Source organism: Podarcis erhardii, assembly GCF_964252035.2.
Source record: "Podarcis erhardii genome assembly, chromosome: 4".
NCBI classification, from domain to species: Eukaryota; Metazoa; Chordata; class Lepidosauria; order Squamata; family Lacertidae; genus Podarcis; species Podarcis erhardii.
This window is the reverse complement of record NC_138508.1, coordinates 31,261,107-31,280,441: the sequence shown is the minus strand read 5'-3', so window position 1 is coordinate 31,280,441 and position 19,335 is coordinate 31,261,107. Positions and strand designations below refer to the sequence as shown.

Here is a 19,335-nt window from a genome sequence, read left to right as displayed (position 1 = left end):
CTGAATTCCCCCTTTAATTGGAAACAAAGGTTTAATGAAGGGAGTACCCCACCCTAATAAATTGTCTGTTTATGTGAGGAAAGTAAAAGTTGACTGAGGCAAAACAATAAATAAAATAAAAATCCCTAAGGCCCCAGGAACATTTTAGCCCCACTCACTTGACTCTTCTTGGTTGGCCAGGAATCAATCCAGCCCATGGACTGAAAGGCCCTACTCTACTTCATTGGGTTTACAGCCTGGTAAATTGGCCTCCAAGAGTTCCACGTAGGATGAATCACCAGTCAGCAGACCCAAGGACCCATCTGAGCACACCAGGCCCTTTAAAATCTGAGGTTTGGAGCCCACTTCTCAGTCTGTGCCACTTGGCTGAAATGTGAGGTCTCTGACCAACTCCTTCTCCTCTTTCTCCTCATTGCTGTCTTGAACCACGGCCCCTGTCCAACTTTATTTATGGCCTGCCTCTTAACTCCACAGACCCTGATCTGCCTTCCCTGGAATTCAACCTCACTTGTTTTGGACAGTGCTCCTGCCTCCACCCTCTGGTTTGGATCTTTGCGCACGTCACTCACAGTAGACCCCTGTTAAGTGATGGCAGGAGCAGAAGCTTAGATCTAGAGAGCCAAGGTTTGCTTTATCCCCATGCTAATTAGGCTTCTTTCCCTAAAGGTCACAAAGACACAAAATAGAAACGTCTGCCCGGTGCACCTTTTCCTGTCACCATGTACTACAATGGGAAAAGCCACTTGAGGTGAAATTCTCCTCTGCAAGAATACATCCAGTGCTTTCTGATACTGTACTTGTTACAGTATGTAAAGGAGAGGGGAAGCTCCCTTGTTTCGTTTTTAGGCTTACACCCCTGAAGGTCTAATATTCCACCATCTGAAAGCAGTTTTGAACTCACAGAGCCCAACATTTTGTCCCACCTGTGCCATTATGTGGCAGACTAGCTATTTCAAATTTCAAGGAAAACCAGCCTCCTGTTTCAGGCTTTTCGTGATTATCAACGGTCTGGAATAGAGCAAAGCACATACCCAAGACGTTGAGCCCAATGACTCCAATATTCCGGCCACCTCGGTCTGGTAGATTGTTGACCAAACACTGGTAGGTCCCAGTGTCTGAAAGCTGGGTGTTGTTGATGAAGATGGAGGCACTGGTGGTTGGCATCGTCATTGCAAACCCCACTCGCCCATAAAACTGGGGTGCACCATCAAAAATCTGACCCCCCTGGTAAATAATAACCTGAAAAACAAAGATATGACACTTCTCCTTAACAAAGCAATGGTTAAAAGAGGACTTGTTCACTCAATATACAGAGGCTTCAGTGTCCTGTGGTTTTAGTGCAATTAAAATACAACAATTGTGTTCTGAGGGTAAGATAAGCCATATGGAGCTCCTGGGTACTTACTACGCACTGCTTCTACTTTTGCCACCATGGAGAGGTATTTGCACAATAGATTTAAAAGATATAGGGGAAACTACAATGAAGTGTTCCCCTAAAGGGAAGAGTCAAGCCTAGTCAATTTTATATGTCTTTCTATTTAGAAGGAGGACACAAAAAGGCTTATAAGCAGGGAGGGAGTTTGCATATCTCCCTCCTCTGCATTTTGGAGTTCTGGAATACATGGTCTCATTTCCAAAGTGGAACCGATCCATTAGGAACCCTTCTCTGTTACTATTTTATATTTGCAAATTTTGTACTGAGTATTGAACATGGTCTGTTCTTTCACATTCACCCACCCACACATAAAAACGATGTGCAGAATGCATTAGGGGAAAATAAAGCGGCTTTTATGCATTTGCATCAAGATTCATTTTTGGTGTGCCATTTTACTGTTTTGCATGTGTTATTTTACGTTTTGGTAAATCAGCACAAGAAAAAGCAGCAGTATTTACCAGTGTGTGTGTGTGTGTGTTTCAATTCAAATGTATACGTATTGATTGCTTTGGTCACCCCGTATGATGACCTCTGTCGAAAGACAAGGGAAATGTGTCCCTGTTAATTCTTCTCGACCTCTCAGCAGCTTTCAATACCATCAACCATGGTATCCTTCTGAAGCAACTGCTGAACTAGGGGTGGGTGGCACCGCCTTGCGGTCGTTCCAGTCCTACTTGGATGGTCGTTCCCAGAGGGTGTTGCTTGGGGAGTGCTTTTCAGGCCTGTGGAACCTTCAATGTGGGGTTCCGCAGGGCTCAATCCTATCCCCCACGTTGTTCAACATCTACAGGAAACCGCTGGGTGGGGTTATCTGGAGATTTGGAGTTTGTTGTCAGCAGTATGCTGATGACACTCGGCTCTATTTCTCCTTTACATCTGCAGCTGAGGCAGTGGAAGTGCTGGACCAGCATCTTGCCTCAGTAATGGACTGGATGAGAGCCAACAAACTGAAACTCAATCCAGGTAAGACTGAGGCACTGCAAGTGGGTGGGAGAACGCCTGCTCTTAATGGGGTTACACTTCCTCTGAAGGAGCAGATTTGTAGCTTGGGGGAACTCCAGGATACTTGAGGCTCAGGTGGCCTCAGTGGCCCGGAGAGCCTTCCACCAGCTTTGGCTGGTGGCTCAGCTACGTCCCTATCTGGACAGGGATAGCCTAACTACTGTTGTCTATACTCTGGTAACTTCAAGGTTAGATTACTGCAATGCGTTATGCATAGGGCTGCCTCTGAAGACAGTTCGGAAACCTCAGCTAGTGCAGAATTCAGCAGCCACGTTGCTCACATGAGCGAGACGGTTTCAGTATATTACACTGATCCTGGTCCGACTGCACTGGCTACCAATTAGGTTCCGGGCCCAAATCCAAGTGCTAGTTTTGACCTATAAAGCCTTAAACAGCTCAGGACCACAATACTTCAAGGACTGCCTCTTTCCATATGAACCTACCCGGACCTTGAGATCATCTTCTGAGGCCCTTCTTTGTGTACCTCCTCCTTGAGAGGTCTGGAGGGTGGCAACACGAGAACGGGTCTTCACTGCAGTGGCTCTCCCTCTGCGGAATGCTCTCCCCAGGGAAGTTTGTCTGGCACCTTCATTATACACCTTTAGGCACCAAGCAAAAACGTTCCTTTTTAACTGGGTCTTTGGATGATTTGATTGACATCCTATGCCTTTTTAAAATGTGAGGGGTTTTTTTGGGGGGGGGGATTATATTGTTGTAGTTGCTATTTTGATTATGTATTTTGTAGTTTTATATTTTGATTTTATTCTGTAAAGCATCCTGAGACCTCTGGGTATAGGGTGGTATATAAATTCAATAATAATAAATAATAAATAATAAATAATAATTTCTTCATGTATTCAAGTGTATTTCAATAACAAGCATAAGCCTGAGTTTGAATTCATTTTAAAAAATGAAACAAAATGAAACAATTTGTCTATAAAATAAGGACCCTTTGTCCCACCTATCTGAAATCTGACAAGTCTGATGTAATCAAAAAAGATGCACAGGCATAGCCTAACTGTTCCCTCTCTCCTTCCCCTCCCCCAGAAACCTTTCTATGACCTGTATAGGCTATTCCAGCAGAATTCAATGTAAAGAAATGAGAAAAAACTAGATTTTCAATTGAATTTCATTTTATTTCCTACCAGTAGACTGTAGGCTGTTACTGGAAAGTATCAGAGTTAAAGGAAGTAGAAAATTAGCTGGGCGTCTCACCAAAAGCAAATAGGAATAAGGAAAATAAATAAACAAGTTCCAAATCAGTCATGAAATAGAATGAAAAGCAAATAAATGCACAACGAAACAAAAAAGAATGCAGTGACTAAATTATTCCACCACCAACCCTCTGCATGCCTTTCTCCAGATTTAGGCCCTTTCACCAATCATTCCTGTACTATATCTGATTATCTGAATACTACATCAAGTGAGTTATAAGTCTCTGCTCATGCTTTTACTTCTTAGCAACACCCAGTGGCCTGTTTGGCACCACAAGGCTCAAATCAGAAGTTCCTCATACGGAAGTTCCTCTGTCTGCTGCACCCCTACACCCTAGGGTATGGGTAGCCAATGCTGTAGTCTCCAGAATTTCCTGGACTCCAGCTCCCATTACCTCTGATCATTGGCCATGCTGGATGTGGCTGAACACAGAGAAGATATCCGAAACACCAACAGTCAATGTGTGGGTCTCGGAAACATATGCTACAGAAACTCCCCAGAGCTTCATCAGACACACTTGTAAGATGTCCATTCACACATTACAGCCAAAAAAGGGCATTTGTGGCTATAGTCTGGCTGCTTTCCACATTTCCAGAACGTAATTGGGGGAAACCAGCACAACTGATGCAGCACTAGATTGTAAACCGAAGGGCAAGTCTTCTGTTATTTGCATTGGTTTATAAGCCATCTTATGAGCCTATTGTTGGGGGGTTTTTTTGGCCAACTAGTTCTGTGTTTCCATCAAGAGTCTGGTACCTGTTCAGGTTGGTTGGCATTGGAGAGTGGCGTGACCATCCAAATGACGTTAAGGTTATTAAGCGCAGCACTGGTGGTAAAAGTACAGGGCAGGACCGCCGTCTGGCCCCGAGCAACTTCAACACTCCTTGTGTTCATAAACACTTCCAGGGGACTCACTAGACCTGTAAAGAAAGAGGCACCAAGGTGACATGCTGCATTTATCCAGGAGACCATTTTTCAACCTTTGCCTGCAATGACATACATACTTAGTAGGTGCACAAATGCAAGAGTGAGCTTCCCATCTTCCCTGCTGTGACCCTGAACATCCTCACTTCCTCTCCTGTTTTCCCTCCCCTCCCCGCAATGAGGCCACTGCTTTGGCCCACTTTCCAAGACTTTCCACTGTCTGGAGCAATCCAGGACAGTCTGTGGCGCCTCTCTGGCTCTTGGTGCGCAGGATGCAGGAGGCATATAGAAGACAAAGATTCGTATTGCTAAGCTAAATAGCAGCTGCAGGGCTACAGATGGGGATGGCGCACACAACAACTGCTTCTGACAGGTAAACGTAGGAAAGGTGGCAAGGGAGTATGGAGGAGGAACGTATGCTGAGTTTGCATCTGCTTTTGTTGGGACAGGCTGGTTCTGAGGCACAAATGAATGCAGCACCATAGAAGTGCACAAAGCAAAAGCAAAATGAAAAAAGGAACTGCTCTCAACAAGTTCCTTGTTCTAGCCATGCCTTCCACCACCGCCACCATTTATTATTTCCAAAGTCTTTAACTAGTACTGAGCACTTTAGAAGCTTTATAATAATTCACAACAGTTCTTGCCCACAGGCTTACAATCCACTACATTTATTTACACCCCACAACCTATTTGCATTCAGAAATATATTTATCCTAGGGAAGGGCCTTTTTGGTAGTGGCACCTGCCCTGTGAAACACCTTCCCATCAGATGTCAAACAGATAAACAACTACACAACTTTGAAAGGAGTCTTGTATCAGGAAGTTTTTTATGTTTGATGTTTTGTTCTCTTTTTTTTCAAACAAACAATTTTTATTAAACTTTTGATTTACAAAAGTACATGCCTTGTCTTTTTTCTGGTTGTAGAATCTTTATTTACATTTGAAGTGAGTCATTAGTGTTGTATACAGAATGAAATTGGGGAAGAAGAAGGGGGAAGCTGGGGTGGTGTGGTAACACTTGGTATATATGTTGGATTTTTATTCTCTATCTGTTCATTTATTATATTTCCTTGGAAGTGTTTTTATTATGTTGGAAGTCAGTCAGTGTGGCTGGGGCAACCCAGTCAGATGGGCGGGGTATTATTATTATTATTATTATTATATTATTATTATTATTATTATTATTATTATTATTATTATTATTATCATCATCATCATCATCATCATCATCATCATCATCATCATCATCTTAGCTCAGTGGTAGAACATCTGCTTTGCACACAGGTTCAGTCTCAGGCACCCCCAGGTGGAACGGATAATGTATCCAGTCTGAAGCCTTGAACAGCCACAGACAGTCAGTGTAAATATTGCTGAGCTAGATGACTCCATACAGGGCAACTTCCTATGTTCGTATCTTCTGAATCCTAACAGCAGAATTCCCACTAAAAGAACCTTAAATACCTGAGGCCCAAACCAGATGAGACATCAATACCATGCAATTAGCAATAGCTTTTTAAAAAGTAAACTGAAGACATGAATGTCCTCATCCATAATGGGACAATGAGGCAGGGGTGTGTGTCAAAGGGTTAAACCTCCCCTGCCCTCCCCTGCCAGGGTCCCAATCCAGATTAGCTCCTGTTCCTGCACCTGTAATTTATTCAAAAGCTAACCACACAATCGCTGTGTGATTAACATCTCATCTAGTTTGACCTCAAGTCTACTGATTCTCCAGCCAAGGTGTAATCACCAGCTATTTGCATAAATGTGATTAAATGGCAAACTAGGAGTGAGCAAACTTCTTTCCCATTCAGAATGAGTTGAGACACGTTGGATTATTTATCTGGACTTCTAGGTGAAATCTGAATAGTTTTAGATAGTCAAAACCACCCCCTTGCACTTATAGGTACAGTGGTACCTCAGGTTACAGATGCTTCAGGTTACAAACACTTCAGGTTACAGACTCCGCTAACCCATAAATAGTACCAGTTACAGATAGGTAGCCGTGTTGGTCTGCCATGGTCAAAACAAAATAAAAAAATTCCTTCCAGTAGCACCTTAAAGACCAACTGAGTTAGTTCTAGGTATGAGCTTTCGTGTGCATGCACACTTCTTCAGATACACTGAAACAGAAGTCACCGGATCTTTCTATATAGTGCTATATATTAGCTGTTCTATTACAAAGGAATTTCAGAAATAGACTGGAAAGAGAAGCTGCTGAATTGCAACTTATCACCAAACTTAAAACTATGGAGAGACCTGGTTTGAACAAAGACATTGGATTCTTATCTCATTATACATGACAAAGCCATTTTTCACCTTCTCACCCCTTGCTTTTTCCTGTTAGACCTATTGCAGTCGTTAAGAGTCGTCAACAGGCTCATCGCAGCTATCTGCCAATCACCCATTCCCACCACCCTTCTGAGTAATACCCCTCCCCACCTTCTCACTATATAGAAAGATCCGGTGACTTCTGTTTCAGTGTATCTGAAGAAGTGTGCATGCACACGAAAGCTCATACCTAGAACTAACTCAGTTGGTCTTTAAGGTGCTACTGGAAGGAATTTTTTTATTTTGTTTTGACCATAAATAGTACCTCGGGTTAAGAACTTTGCTTCAGGATGAGAACAGAAATCACGCAGCAGCGATGCGGTGGCAGCAGGAGACCCCATTAGCTAAAGTGGTGTTTCAGGTTAAGAACAGTTTCAGGATAAGAACGGACCTCTAGAACGAATTAAGTTCTTAACCCAAGGTACCACTGTACATATTCCTCAGCCCTAAGTATTAGTGCATACCAATAACATTGTCAGGACACTCCAGTGCCATGAAGGTTTTGTAATGGAAGCAATCTGAACAGTGTAGATCAGCCTTTCCTCACACATGTATACAACTTAATCTGTGCAGACTTCAGACTCTGCAAAAGCCCTTAATCCATCTGTGCATGTTTGGAAGAATTATTGGAACCATACTCTCCATGCCAGGCCCCAAGTAATCCTAAAATAATCATTTATGTTCAAGAGTGTTCAGGTCCTCTGTGAGTACTGACATAGATCAGGCCCTCCCAGTTGGCCCTGTGGGTCATGCTTTGGGGACATATAGATTTACACTGGATTGGCCACAGCCTTTGCCAAAGCTTCTAAATTCTGATACCCAGAGGCCTCTGCAGTGGTTCATCCTACAAGGCTACTAAGAACTGTGGGATGCTTTAGAGCTGGTCAGCCAAACTGCAGATTCTAGTACAAGCCAATCCCACCCTTGACCCCAAATACCAAAAACTGCCGCCTGTAGCTTCATACTTCACTGTTTTCTTACACAGCTTTCTTTTCTGTGTAAAAAAAGGGGGTATAAATGGCAAAATAGACACACAAGTTTATCCTGTGTGTTTATACCTTATTGATTTATTTCCTCACTTACAGTTATAAATGAACCTTTCATCCTATCGATCCTTGGGCAAGCAACAATAAAATGCCTAACTGAACCAAGTAGGCCAGTGCCACATGAAAACATTTTAAAATACTTATCAACACTTACACATCAACTCTAAAAATACATACACACACACAACATTGATGTGAAGTTGTCCTTAAAGGGCCAGCAATATCCATGTTACAAGTGTATACTTGCTCTCACATGTATGCAGCCGGAACTCATGTACAGTATTTATGTAACAAACGCATGTTGTAACTCCAGCAAAAGATCCTAAACCTTTCAGCAGTGCGTACATGTAAATACATGAATGCTGGCTGCACACATGAATCCAGGTACACATTTGTAACATCCAGTTAACCCACACAAGCAGTAGACTAGGCCACAGCTCATGGAAACATCTCTGGCATAACTATGACCCACAGAAGTGAATGAGGATCCCATTCAGTGCAATGAGGTTGTGCAGAAGTGCCCGGCAGTCAGTATCTTGGTAAGTGAAACTGCCCACATACAGCAGCCACCTTTCCTAACCAAATCGCTTAATTAGCCGGTGCATCTCCACTTCCAAAGTTCAGTCTTGGAAACATACCAGCATGCTGCATACACGCTCAGAAGAACTCTACTCACTTACATTAGCACCAGGGGAGCAATCTTGCTACGAGTAAGGGGACTAAGCTGCTAACAGCCTGACCAGAGTGGAATCCTTTTTCGTTTGTTTTGTTTTTTGAGGCTCTCTGCAACGCTTTACATTCCAGCCCTGAAGCATCAGGCAGCAAAGTTAATAATAAATGTTGCAATTCCGTTTCTCCTTTGTGTAGGAGAAATGTCTGGCAGATCATTGCTTTGGCTGGGAAACATTTTTTAAAGCCAGCAGAAGCCTTCTATTCCCAGAGCCTTCTTTTAAAGACAAACACACTCACACATAGCCCATAAGAATACCATGTGGTAAGTGAACTATTCTTCAATGTCCTCCTCTCAGGGGTTTTTTTCCCTCCCCAAAAAGATGTCCTGCTTTTACACGAAATGGTTTTGGCAACCGGACCAGGATAGTTCTTGCACAGTGGCACAAAAATTATTGGGACTTAGGTCTCATCCTTACACCAAAGGTTCAGGCAAAAAAAAAAAAAAAAAAAAAGAGATTAATAAAAATAACAAAGAAATATGGCCACGACTGCATGAGTGTAGTCTCTGTCTTAAGAGTCCACCACCAAAGGTATTCAGTTCCAGGCATCAATGACATTGACAGAGAAAGGACAGCCAAAGAACAAGAAGGATGTTGTCTGTGCCACAAATCCCTTCTGGCCTATGAATGAGTCAGTCTGCTACTAGGATGCCATCCGCTCCAGAAGGAGCAAAGGGGGCCCTTTCCAAGCACCAAGAAACAAAGCACCAAGGCCAGAGAAAGGGCAGTGACTGTCTTTGAGTTTTTGAAGCTGAGGCACCAGCTCCCTGGGTTGGCTGGAGAGGAATCACTGTATTTGTTATCAGTGTATCGTCTTCTATCCCAAGGTGCCAGGGCTCAGTGGGATCTCCACCAGGACAGTACTAGACAGTGCAGAAGTCCAGGGCAGCTGCATCGTATCTGTCAAGTTCAGATAAATCTAAAGCACAAAAGAAACAATTCAGAGTTCCTCTGTTATGAAGTGAAATTTGTAGTTGTTGTTCTCACCAACAGAGGCTGGATCTGCACAGATAAAAGAAATGCTACAGAAAGAAAGGTTGTAAGAGCTCTTTATTGAAAATCCCACTGGCGACTGATTACAGCTCTACAGGGCCATCTGGTGTCACATGATTATAACACAGTTATAATGATGTATTTGACTAGTGTAGCTGAGTCCAGAGTTGTAGGGTTCCTTAATCATCTATTTATTTAGCCAGTTAAAAGTTTTGTGTCAACAGAGTGCAGATGGCCAACTTGGGGAAAGAAAGAAGCCAGGTCCTAGGTTGGATAAACTAAACTCTGGGAACAAAAATGTAAATCACATTTCAGTTCCGGAGTGAGAATGCTGAACAGGGAAGTGGCAGTGGTAAGGGAAGTCCTCTTCTACCAGCATCTAGCCATGACATTTCACTGGCCTTCAACTGGTAAATAACAACAGGGCATTAACAAGCACACTCCCAAGGAATGTGTTCCCTATGAACATCAGACAGTATTAGCATTTAGGCACCCTACTTAAAACCTATCTGTTCACCCAGGCTTTCCCTGAGGTAGGTCTATCTATGATGACGTATGAAGCTAATCTACTGATTTGTAATGAATTCTGTGCTTGCTTTATGAACGTAGTTTTATTGTTGATTCAACGTTGATCACTGCCATGATATTTTTTCCTCATGCTGGAAAGATTCCCCCATATATGGAAGATTCCCATATATATATATATATATATATATATATATATATATATAGGCAAGGCAAGGCAAGCAGGATAAACACAAACATTACTGAATCAGGTGATGACATCACACCGTGAGACAGCTCATGAGGAAACCACAGCAAGTGATAATTAATTAATGGAAAACATTTCAAGACAGATGGATAGGAAAATGAACTTTTGCCAGAGTCTAAAATTAGTATTCATCTAGGAAAAAAAGCTTTTGGTTTATCTGCTCGTGAATGCCTGTTGGTGAATGTTTCCAAAACTTAGTTCCCAGACCTTAGCAACACCAGCCTGAACTGTTAAGATTTCTCTAACACAGAAAGGACAGCTAATAAGCAGTACAGACCTTGAAGACAATGTTAAGAAAGACTGGAGAGTGAGCAACAATACACTGTGGCATGTGCTGCTGATTGGTATGAAGCACAGAGAAAGGCAAAATAATTTTGGGGATGAAGTAAGGCAGTTTCTGTGACAAAAAACCCCCAAACCTCTCAAGAACTGTCGGGTCAGGGTCTGACTTTTACTTCCTGGGCAGCTAAGACCACTAATAATAACAAGGGCTTTGCTTCATTTAATTTTATTTGGATCCCAACCGTCTGTACAGTTGATAGGGCATGCAAATATTTTTTGTCTCATATCACCCCCACGGAGTTTGGTAGTGCTAGGTGACAGTGACTTGCTCAGGATCATAGAGCAAGTATTTTTAAACCATGGTTAAAGTCTAAAATTCTAATCACTGCGTTACACTAGTTCTTTGCACACAATCACCAGTTCACGTGTACTTTCTCCCTGTTGCTCAATGGGATGTTGTGCAGAGCCTCTGCCTTGCATACATCAGATCCTGGTTTAATCTCCAAGAACAGATGAGAAAAAGACTCTTGTCCAAAATCATGGAAAACCACTGCCAGTCAGGGTAGACAATAATGAGCTGGATGGAACAATGGTCCAACTCAATATAAGGTAGTTTCCTATGTGCCTATGGGTGGGTCTATGGCTTGCTGTAGTAAAGTTGGTACTGCTTAGAAATTATTCTTTGGTCAAGTGAAAGGAGTGAAGCCTTGTGGGAATCTCATCGGCCACAAGGACCCTGGGAAAGAGGTTGTGTATCTTTAAACTTCAGACTAGCAGGCTCCTTGGCGTGAAAGGTTTATTGGGATGAAGGAAGCCTTGATTTAATGAAAGGACTGACACCTGGGTCTAAGAGTGTGAATATCCCCCCCCCCCCCCAATGATGTTTTCTGTCCTTGAATTGCTTGGGAATGTATATCTGGAAAGTTTCCGCGGAAGGGAGGAAACCCTTTGATTTGAGTCCTGGATTCTAAATTGACCCAGCTGCCAAGGGGTAGATTGATTGACTAGCAAGCCGGTCATTGGTGCGTTTAAATATTAATTAAGACTTATGATTGGCTTGAGAGTTACGACGCCAAGTGCGAATTGTGAATAAAAGATCAGGGGATTGTCTGAGAAGTTGCTCTCTGCCATTGCTCACTGCAATCCGCAAAGATGCCCGGCTGTGACATCCCATCTAATAGCAGTCGTTTCGTCTTTTGAAATGGAGATCTTCAAAAGCCTTCAGTTTGCGGATTCTTGAAAGGACTTCAACTATCCTATTTGTGTTAGGCTTTGTGAGTATGTAAGTTAGCTATACTATGCAACGTCTTTATTTTTTCATCTGTGTCTTTCAAAAGATGTGCCTGCTGTTTTAGCATGTTCTTTATGTTATTTTAAAATAAACTTTTAAGAAAGAAACTGTTTCAGTTGTGTGCCTTCCCGGGGGAATGGCTAAGTCCTAGCCTTACGTTTGGTTACGCTTTACCGTAGAATTTCTGTCTGCAAGTCTGTGGAAACAACTTGTGGAGTGGGGGATAGCCAGGATAACAGGTCACAGCCTTCTCCCTGGGTTGTGATTCTGGGTCCCCTGGAACAGAGGGAGTGGTGGCAGCCCTACCGGGTCGTTTTCGTTCTGTTTTGCAAAAAGTAATGTACCTGCCAACCCTGCCCTAGGAAGCCTGGTCTGGCCGGAGAGCAGAGATAGGCAAGGGAGGGGCAAGCGGTTGGGGGACCACATTACTACACTTGCGCTCTAAGTTACATTAACTTCTGGAAGCTCATAAAATGACAGTTTCATGTCCCCTAAAACCTTCTGGAGGGAGGACCTCTAGAACAACAGAGTGCAAGGGAACAATGTGGGAGGGAGTGAAGGGATTGCCTGCAAGGAAAGGGGAATCACCCCAAATGGGTCATAAGCTAAGTTAACTTAAGAAAGTTCAAAGGAAAGTTTCCCATCACTTCTGTCCCTCAGCACATGCACATTCCATGAAGTTTAGGAGGCCCCTCTGACCCTCCAGAGACTGTGGGGGTGCTCATAGGGGGAAGAAGAGGATTGCAAACTTTCCTTCCACAAACTTTCTTAAGTTAACTTATTTCAGGATCCAAGCCAAAGAGTTTGTGCACAAATCCTCAAAGGGGGAAAGGAAGTGGAAGCTGGCCAAAGCTGGTCATTTTCCATCAGGCTCAACAGAAAGGAGTTTTAAACAGGGCACCTTGTCAATTTCACCTCTTCCAATCAGTTCAGCTCCAGAGCCAGAAGCCAAAATAGAAGGCAGCAATCCAGTACTACACCAGTTTTCTTGGGAGGGAAAGGACTGGAGGACGCTTACCTCTCTGAGGCATAACTCTGTTAGAGATAAGTGAGCAGCCTGGCGCTTGTCGTGAAAATCAATCAAGCCATTTCGGTGTTGAGTGGTGCTCTCAAGGAGCCTGACTGATATAACCCCTTGACATTTGCCATCCTTTCCCCCTTTCCCCAAAGGAAAAAAAAATAAGAATTATCACTGGAGTGGGGAGGGGGCATGGATTTGCAGCCAGAAAAGGGATCCAATGGGCTTCCTCTCCTTCAGGGAAATGACTCTGGCAGCATAATTTGCCACTGAGGATCACGTAGCCCAGACTTCTCTTTGGTTGCAAATTACCATTGCAGCATTTTTCACACGAGATCATGGAGTTTGTATTTCAAGGTGCTGCAAGAGTCACTTCCCAGAAAAAGGAGAGATACATTAGGTCTCTGCTGTTTTTCCGCTGTCTAGAGCCCTCCACTGATCTAACACGCTTTTTGTCGGAATGCAAAACTGCAGTGTCAGTTGTTAAAGCAGGTATCTAAAGGATCTCCTCCTTTGTTTACATATTGATTTAATAAAGCAAGGAAAAGCCTTAGCTAACATAAGCATCTTTAGAAGTATGGGGCAGGGGGTCTGACAGAAAACAAGGGCTGTTGTTATCTTTACAACTCATTGTACATGGTTACATGTCATGTAGCGCTCTAAATAAGCAGACATATGCGACAATTAATGCTCAGAGCCACTCAAGCCTGAGAGGTTCCTCCGCATTGGAGACTGCTCTACCAACAAATGTATTGGCAGCCACATCCATTACCCACAAAGCTGCACTGCTCCCACCTGACACCCCTCTCTTGTAGCTGATAGCATACGTCTGGGCCAGGCAGAAACAAAGCAGAGTAACTGCCTGATTATCAAAGCCCCACTGACCCAGGTTGCTCTGAACTCAGCTGCTGTCTCTGTGAGCAACGATAAAAGCAGCATAGCCTCCCTTCTCCGACAGCAGGAAGGAGTCTCTCCATCCTTGCTTGGAGGCCGCTTCCAGAGATAACTGGAGGCCTGTCTACCTTCCTCTCAATGCCAAACTGCCCGTGACAGAGAAGAGGAGGAATTCAGAGCTTAAGACGATAAGATAAATATGCTTAAAATAGTTGTGCCCACAAGATGGGCTTCAGTGATTCTGCTTTATTAAAAGAGTTACTTTCGGCTCCATCCTCGGCCAGCTCTAGCACTGCCCACCCAGCTGGCATGTGCACCCCCACCAGACATGTGGAGAAATGTGGCCCATGCATGCCAACAGAAAGAGTCCCCATCCTTGAGCTGAGAACAGAGGTTTCCTTAACTGGAATGCACTGAAGGAAGATATTGGCACATTCTTTTGTGATGTAATGATGCTCACTAACAAGAAGTTGTTTGGATACAGTTATGTGCCTCTGGGCTTTCACTGTCAGCTCTACACAAGTATTGGGCTAGTCAATTACTAGAACAGTATCAAATGTGGGGACAAGAACCCTTTGCAACACACCACACAGACTTTTCAAGGAGGCCCAGAAATTTGCAGAGCTGCCCTCATACCACTCATTACACAGAATGTGGGATCAAAGAATCATGTTATGGTTTGAACTCCATGAAGCAGGAGGCAGTAAAAGAGTTACCGGTAAGCACCCATTCCTCATAATTCATCCTTTTCTTTTACTTTTAGCTCAACAGGCACTCTCCCAAGGTTCCCAAACTGCAACTGCATGTACACTTGCTTCTGAGTAAACTGTGCACAGGACTGGGCATCTTCTTTATATAGAAACCAAATTGCCTCCTCCTGCAATGTTCTTCTAGTTCCAGTATGGTGTAGTAGTTAGAATTTGGACAAGGACTGAAGAGATCCAAGTTTAAATCTCAATTCATCAAAGAAGGTCACTTCCTTACATCGGGCCAGCCACTCTCTCAGAGCCTAACCTGCCTTACAAGGTTGCTATGAGAGTAAAATGGCAGGGGGCTGGGGTGGAAAGATGTATGCTGCCTTCAATTTTTTAAAGGAAAGGCGCAAGATAAATATTACAACAGCCACAATGTTGTCTTCATCCATGGTTAAAAAGAAAAATTGTAAAAATGAAAAGGAAATGTTACCACACAAAATATAGCAATAAAGCAAAGGGAGCAAATTAAGTGTGTAGCTATGTAAATCTGCAAACTTGCCTGGTTTATTTAAAGTGCAGAATTTGGATTTTGTTGGCCGCTCTACGTTTATTTGTCAGCCTCATTTGCTCTTGCCCTTCCCCCAGCCTAAACTGTGGTTGCGTTTTAGAGGATGATATCCAAGTTGTTTTGTACTATTAGTGAGACTATAAATATAAGAAAGTACACCGATAGGACTAAAAATAGCAACTAGAATGACATTAGCTTGCGTAAAGCTAATCAATCCCCATCAATCTCTGGGGCATGCATTAATCTCCTTCTCCTTGGTATAGCATTGCACAATTAGGTACATTATGGGAGGTTTAATGCTTTTTCTCTGATGCATCTGACACTGGCCAAGTCTAGAGACTGCTAATTTCTGAAACAGTTAGACCTTGAGGTCCCTGCATTTTTATTTGCCTGCAGAGGAATTTTGGAACAGCTGCATTAGCAAGATTCAGTGACTCTACATGCTTTGGTGCATCAAGGCTGCCAGATACGATGAGGAACCAGTTCCTAAATACACAGTAGATGATTTCCCCTATCTATTGTACTTATTGTGATAATTCATGACAAAAAAAAATCAGTCTGCAGCTCAGTGGTAGAGCATCATCTTTGCACGGGAAAAGTTCCAGATTAAATCCAGTCATCTCCAGAAAAGTCTGGGAAGAAACCCTACTTGAAACCCCAGAGAGCTATTTCCAGTCAGCGTAGACAATTCTGAGCTAAAGGCAACAACTGATCTGACTCAGTACAAGCTAGTTTTCTACTGTTCCCATGTCAGTCTTTCTAGCCCAACACAGACCATGAATGATGCACTCCATGCAGATAGGTTAACTCAGATAATAAGAAGCAAAATCACTCTTGCATAGTAACATCCACAACCAAAGAGTCTGCAACAACATCATCAACATCTCCTCCACTTTGCCGATGAGCAACCTGATGCAAAGGACACCCTGTGAGCCAAGCTGAGATTTGAACCCCATATGCCCAACTGCATTCTTCACTCACTCACCTTAATGACCACTACTACCTTCTCAGCCCAGCCCCGAAAGACAGAGTTATGGGAGAGAATGCAGAGCGTCAAGTAAAAATCAGTAACACAGAAGCACAGAGGGCAGAAACCTAATTAAAGTTCCTCTTTGGGATCTGCAGGCAGCAGCAACACTGCTACTGCTCATGCCACTTACTCTCAAACCTCTCCTCCCACCCCCAATTTCTCTGTTTAAATTCATTCAGCAGAGCCAAGTCAGCAAAGATTCACTGCGTTGCGGATCGGTGCCAAGTGCAGTCAGCAGCAGCAGCGGCAGCAGCAGCATGCACTCCTTTGCTGACACAGCAATGCAGACCCTCTGGGGAGATGAAAACTGCCAGTATCTCTGCAGAAGGATGCATCTGCTCGCTCCCAAAATCGGAGGGTCTGCGATAGGAGCCGGGGAATCGAAACGGGTCAGGAAGGCTCTGCCAGGGGGCTTGTTCCTATTTTCTCTTTGCCGAGCCATAAAAAATACATTAATGGCCCAGCAGCCTTGTAAATGATTTATGGTCAGGAGCGTAAATTTTCTCCTCCTCCCTGAAAAAAGGTAGCATGGTGATAAACTGCCTAATAAAGGAAAACGACTCAAGGCGCAAACATAATCAATAATAGATCAGGGGGGAGCGGGGGAAGGACCCCCAAGAGGCGTTTGGAAACATAACCCATGGGGTGTGGGCAAACCGATATGGGGTTACATAGGCTGGAATCGTCTTAAGGTCTGCACATGTGTGCTGGAGTGTAAATAAGGATGACAAAAATGGCAGTGGGACAGATGGGTGAAGGGAAGAATCTGCTTTAGCACTGCTTTAGCTATGTATAGTGCTCTGAGAGCCGACACAGAGAGAAGTATCCATCAAACAAATACACTGTGGTCATTAAGATCTGGGATCTGAACGTTTGCTATCAGGATCCCAACGAGCCTGCAGATTGGGGAAGTAGAAAAGTACTTAGAAATTATTTTTTGTTGCTATATAAATAATCACCAGAGATACTATTATTAATAATAAATCAGTGTTGTATTCCTCCAGTAATAATCACAACAATAACAATAACAATAACACCCCCTTCGTGCTTTTCAGATGTTTAGAAGTATTGCTCAAGGGAAACAAATCAAAATTTGGTGCAGTAGCAGGCTGAGTCTCAGAGCCAGGCTCATGGAAGCAGTCTGTGACTTCTGCATGCAATTCATTTGCTGCAACCCCAAATGTGATTTGTGGACTGTAACATTGGCACTCCTGCTCACAGAGAGTATGACTAAACCTTAAATTCTGATATTCCCTATGAAATTAGTATATTTACTCCATCTGAACTAACTGTATCCACTCTGCCCTCCATTGAACTTTTGTTTTGTTTTGATGCTCTTTGGCTTTCTTTGGCTCTAGAAGCTGCTGATTTTTCTTGGTGCCAACTTTCTCCTTCTTAGCCCTCACTGTCCTTGCTCCCATTTGTCTCCAGTGCTGCTTTATCTAAATGGCCTCGACAATGTGATCTGGTCTGTTAGTGAACAGGTTCCTTTGGGAGGAAGGATGACATATAAATTGAATAAATAATAAAATGGTGTACATGATGGCATTATGCAAGATGTCTTGCCATCATTAAAGGGGTGTTCACACAGTGCATTCAACAAAGGCACCCCTCTATCTTTGTACTCAATAGCTGCACATTCATACAGTTAGTCCCATGTAACCTTTAACAAGTGTAGAGCCTGTGTACACAATAGCTGAGCTGTGCAAATCAACAAGTGCACACTCTTTCACGCAAACACTTGCACACTTATATGAGTTAGTTTGCGCCTGTATTAAGTGTGACATGAGAACAAGCCATATATCATTGATAAAAACATTTGCGTCACCCTGGAAAGGGGAAATTTCTTCTCTGCATGGAGCTACGTTATGTCATTTTAACTTATGTGTAATAGTGAATGAATCAGACAGTACCTTTGCCGTGAGTAGGAAGAAGATGAAGACTGAATAAAAAAAACCTTGGAACATGCTTGAATTAGTGATGTCACCCAACTTCCCATTGACCCAGTTTGAACTACAAGTTCGGCATACCCCTGTAAGTACTACAGTAGCCTGAATCAGATCCCACTGCCCCCAGTTTTCCAGTGGCTTAGACTACAATCCCAAATAAAGTAACTCATCATCACCTTGTTGTGGTGAGTGAGTTTGCACGTTCCTGTGATCCTTGTGAGCAAAGCTGTCAGGAGTCTCATACTCCCAGAAGTGTCACCCAAAAGGGTAAGGTCAAAGGGGCGGAGCTAAACAAAGAATGATCCAAGAAGTCCTCAATGGCAGAACAGGCGGAAGGTAACAAGCACCATGTTACAATGGCTGTGAAGGCAGATGAAGGCTGCAGTACATAAAAATCTACCGGTCATTGTGATATTGGAATAGAGCCTTACTGTAAAGACTGTGCATTGGTCAGCGTGCACTGATCTTGACACATAAATTCATGCACAGCCATCTTCCAAAAAAAGTCTTCCCAGATAAAGTGGATTTCATAAATTGGATGAAGTATGGAGTCAGACCCTGTCATACGCCTGAAATTGGGGAGGGGGGAGAGCCCATTGCTAGTGCAAATCACTTTTTCTATTCTAGAGGAAGGCTGAGGACTCAAATACAAAGGGCATCTTCTTGTAACCTCTGGGCAGAGGGGCATTTTGAATGCAGAGGAATGTTTTAACTTCATTAACCCAAATGTTTATCAGTGCCAAAGACATATCTTCCTATTAAACACCCTTTGCAAATGAATGCAATCAGAGGGATAGAGATTTTCTGCCAGGAGGACAGAAGTCAACAGCAATTAAACACAAGTAAGTGCCACTTACTGAAACAGTTACTTCAGCCTCTCTCGCTCCCTTCCACCACTTTCCAATTCATTGTTTTTGCATGGTAAATGTTATATGGGAAACATCCTGCTAAAAACTTGAGTGGAACGTGACGATTCTCAACACCTGATACATTGCTCACCAGACAGAAATAAGATACACATAACCTTATGATTCTATGATATGCTGACTTTGTTACATAAAAAAAAAATCAAAGTCTAGTCTGAAAGAGAAGGACCAAAGCTCAGTGGCACAGCATCTGCTTTGTTTGCAGAAGGTCTCAGGTTTAATCCCTGGACTCTCCA

General features: G+C 43.2%; 1 protein-coding gene across 1 annotated transcript in view; it reads right to left on the bottom strand.

Annotated features, from left to right (window-relative positions):
* Positions 1-19,335, bottom strand: part of IGSF11 (immunoglobulin superfamily member 11) — a 175,445-nt gene that overhangs the window by 10,128 nt on the left and 145,982 nt on the right. Inside the window, exons 2-3 of the mRNA XM_081860526.1 lie at positions 4,409-4,572; positions 1,032-1,239 (exon numbers count right to left, since the gene is read on the bottom strand). Of these exons, the coding sequence (XP_081716652.1) occupies positions 1,032-1,239; positions 4,409-4,572 (372 nt within the window). The remainder of the gene's footprint in view (positions 1-1,031; positions 1,240-4,408; positions 4,573-19,335) is intronic.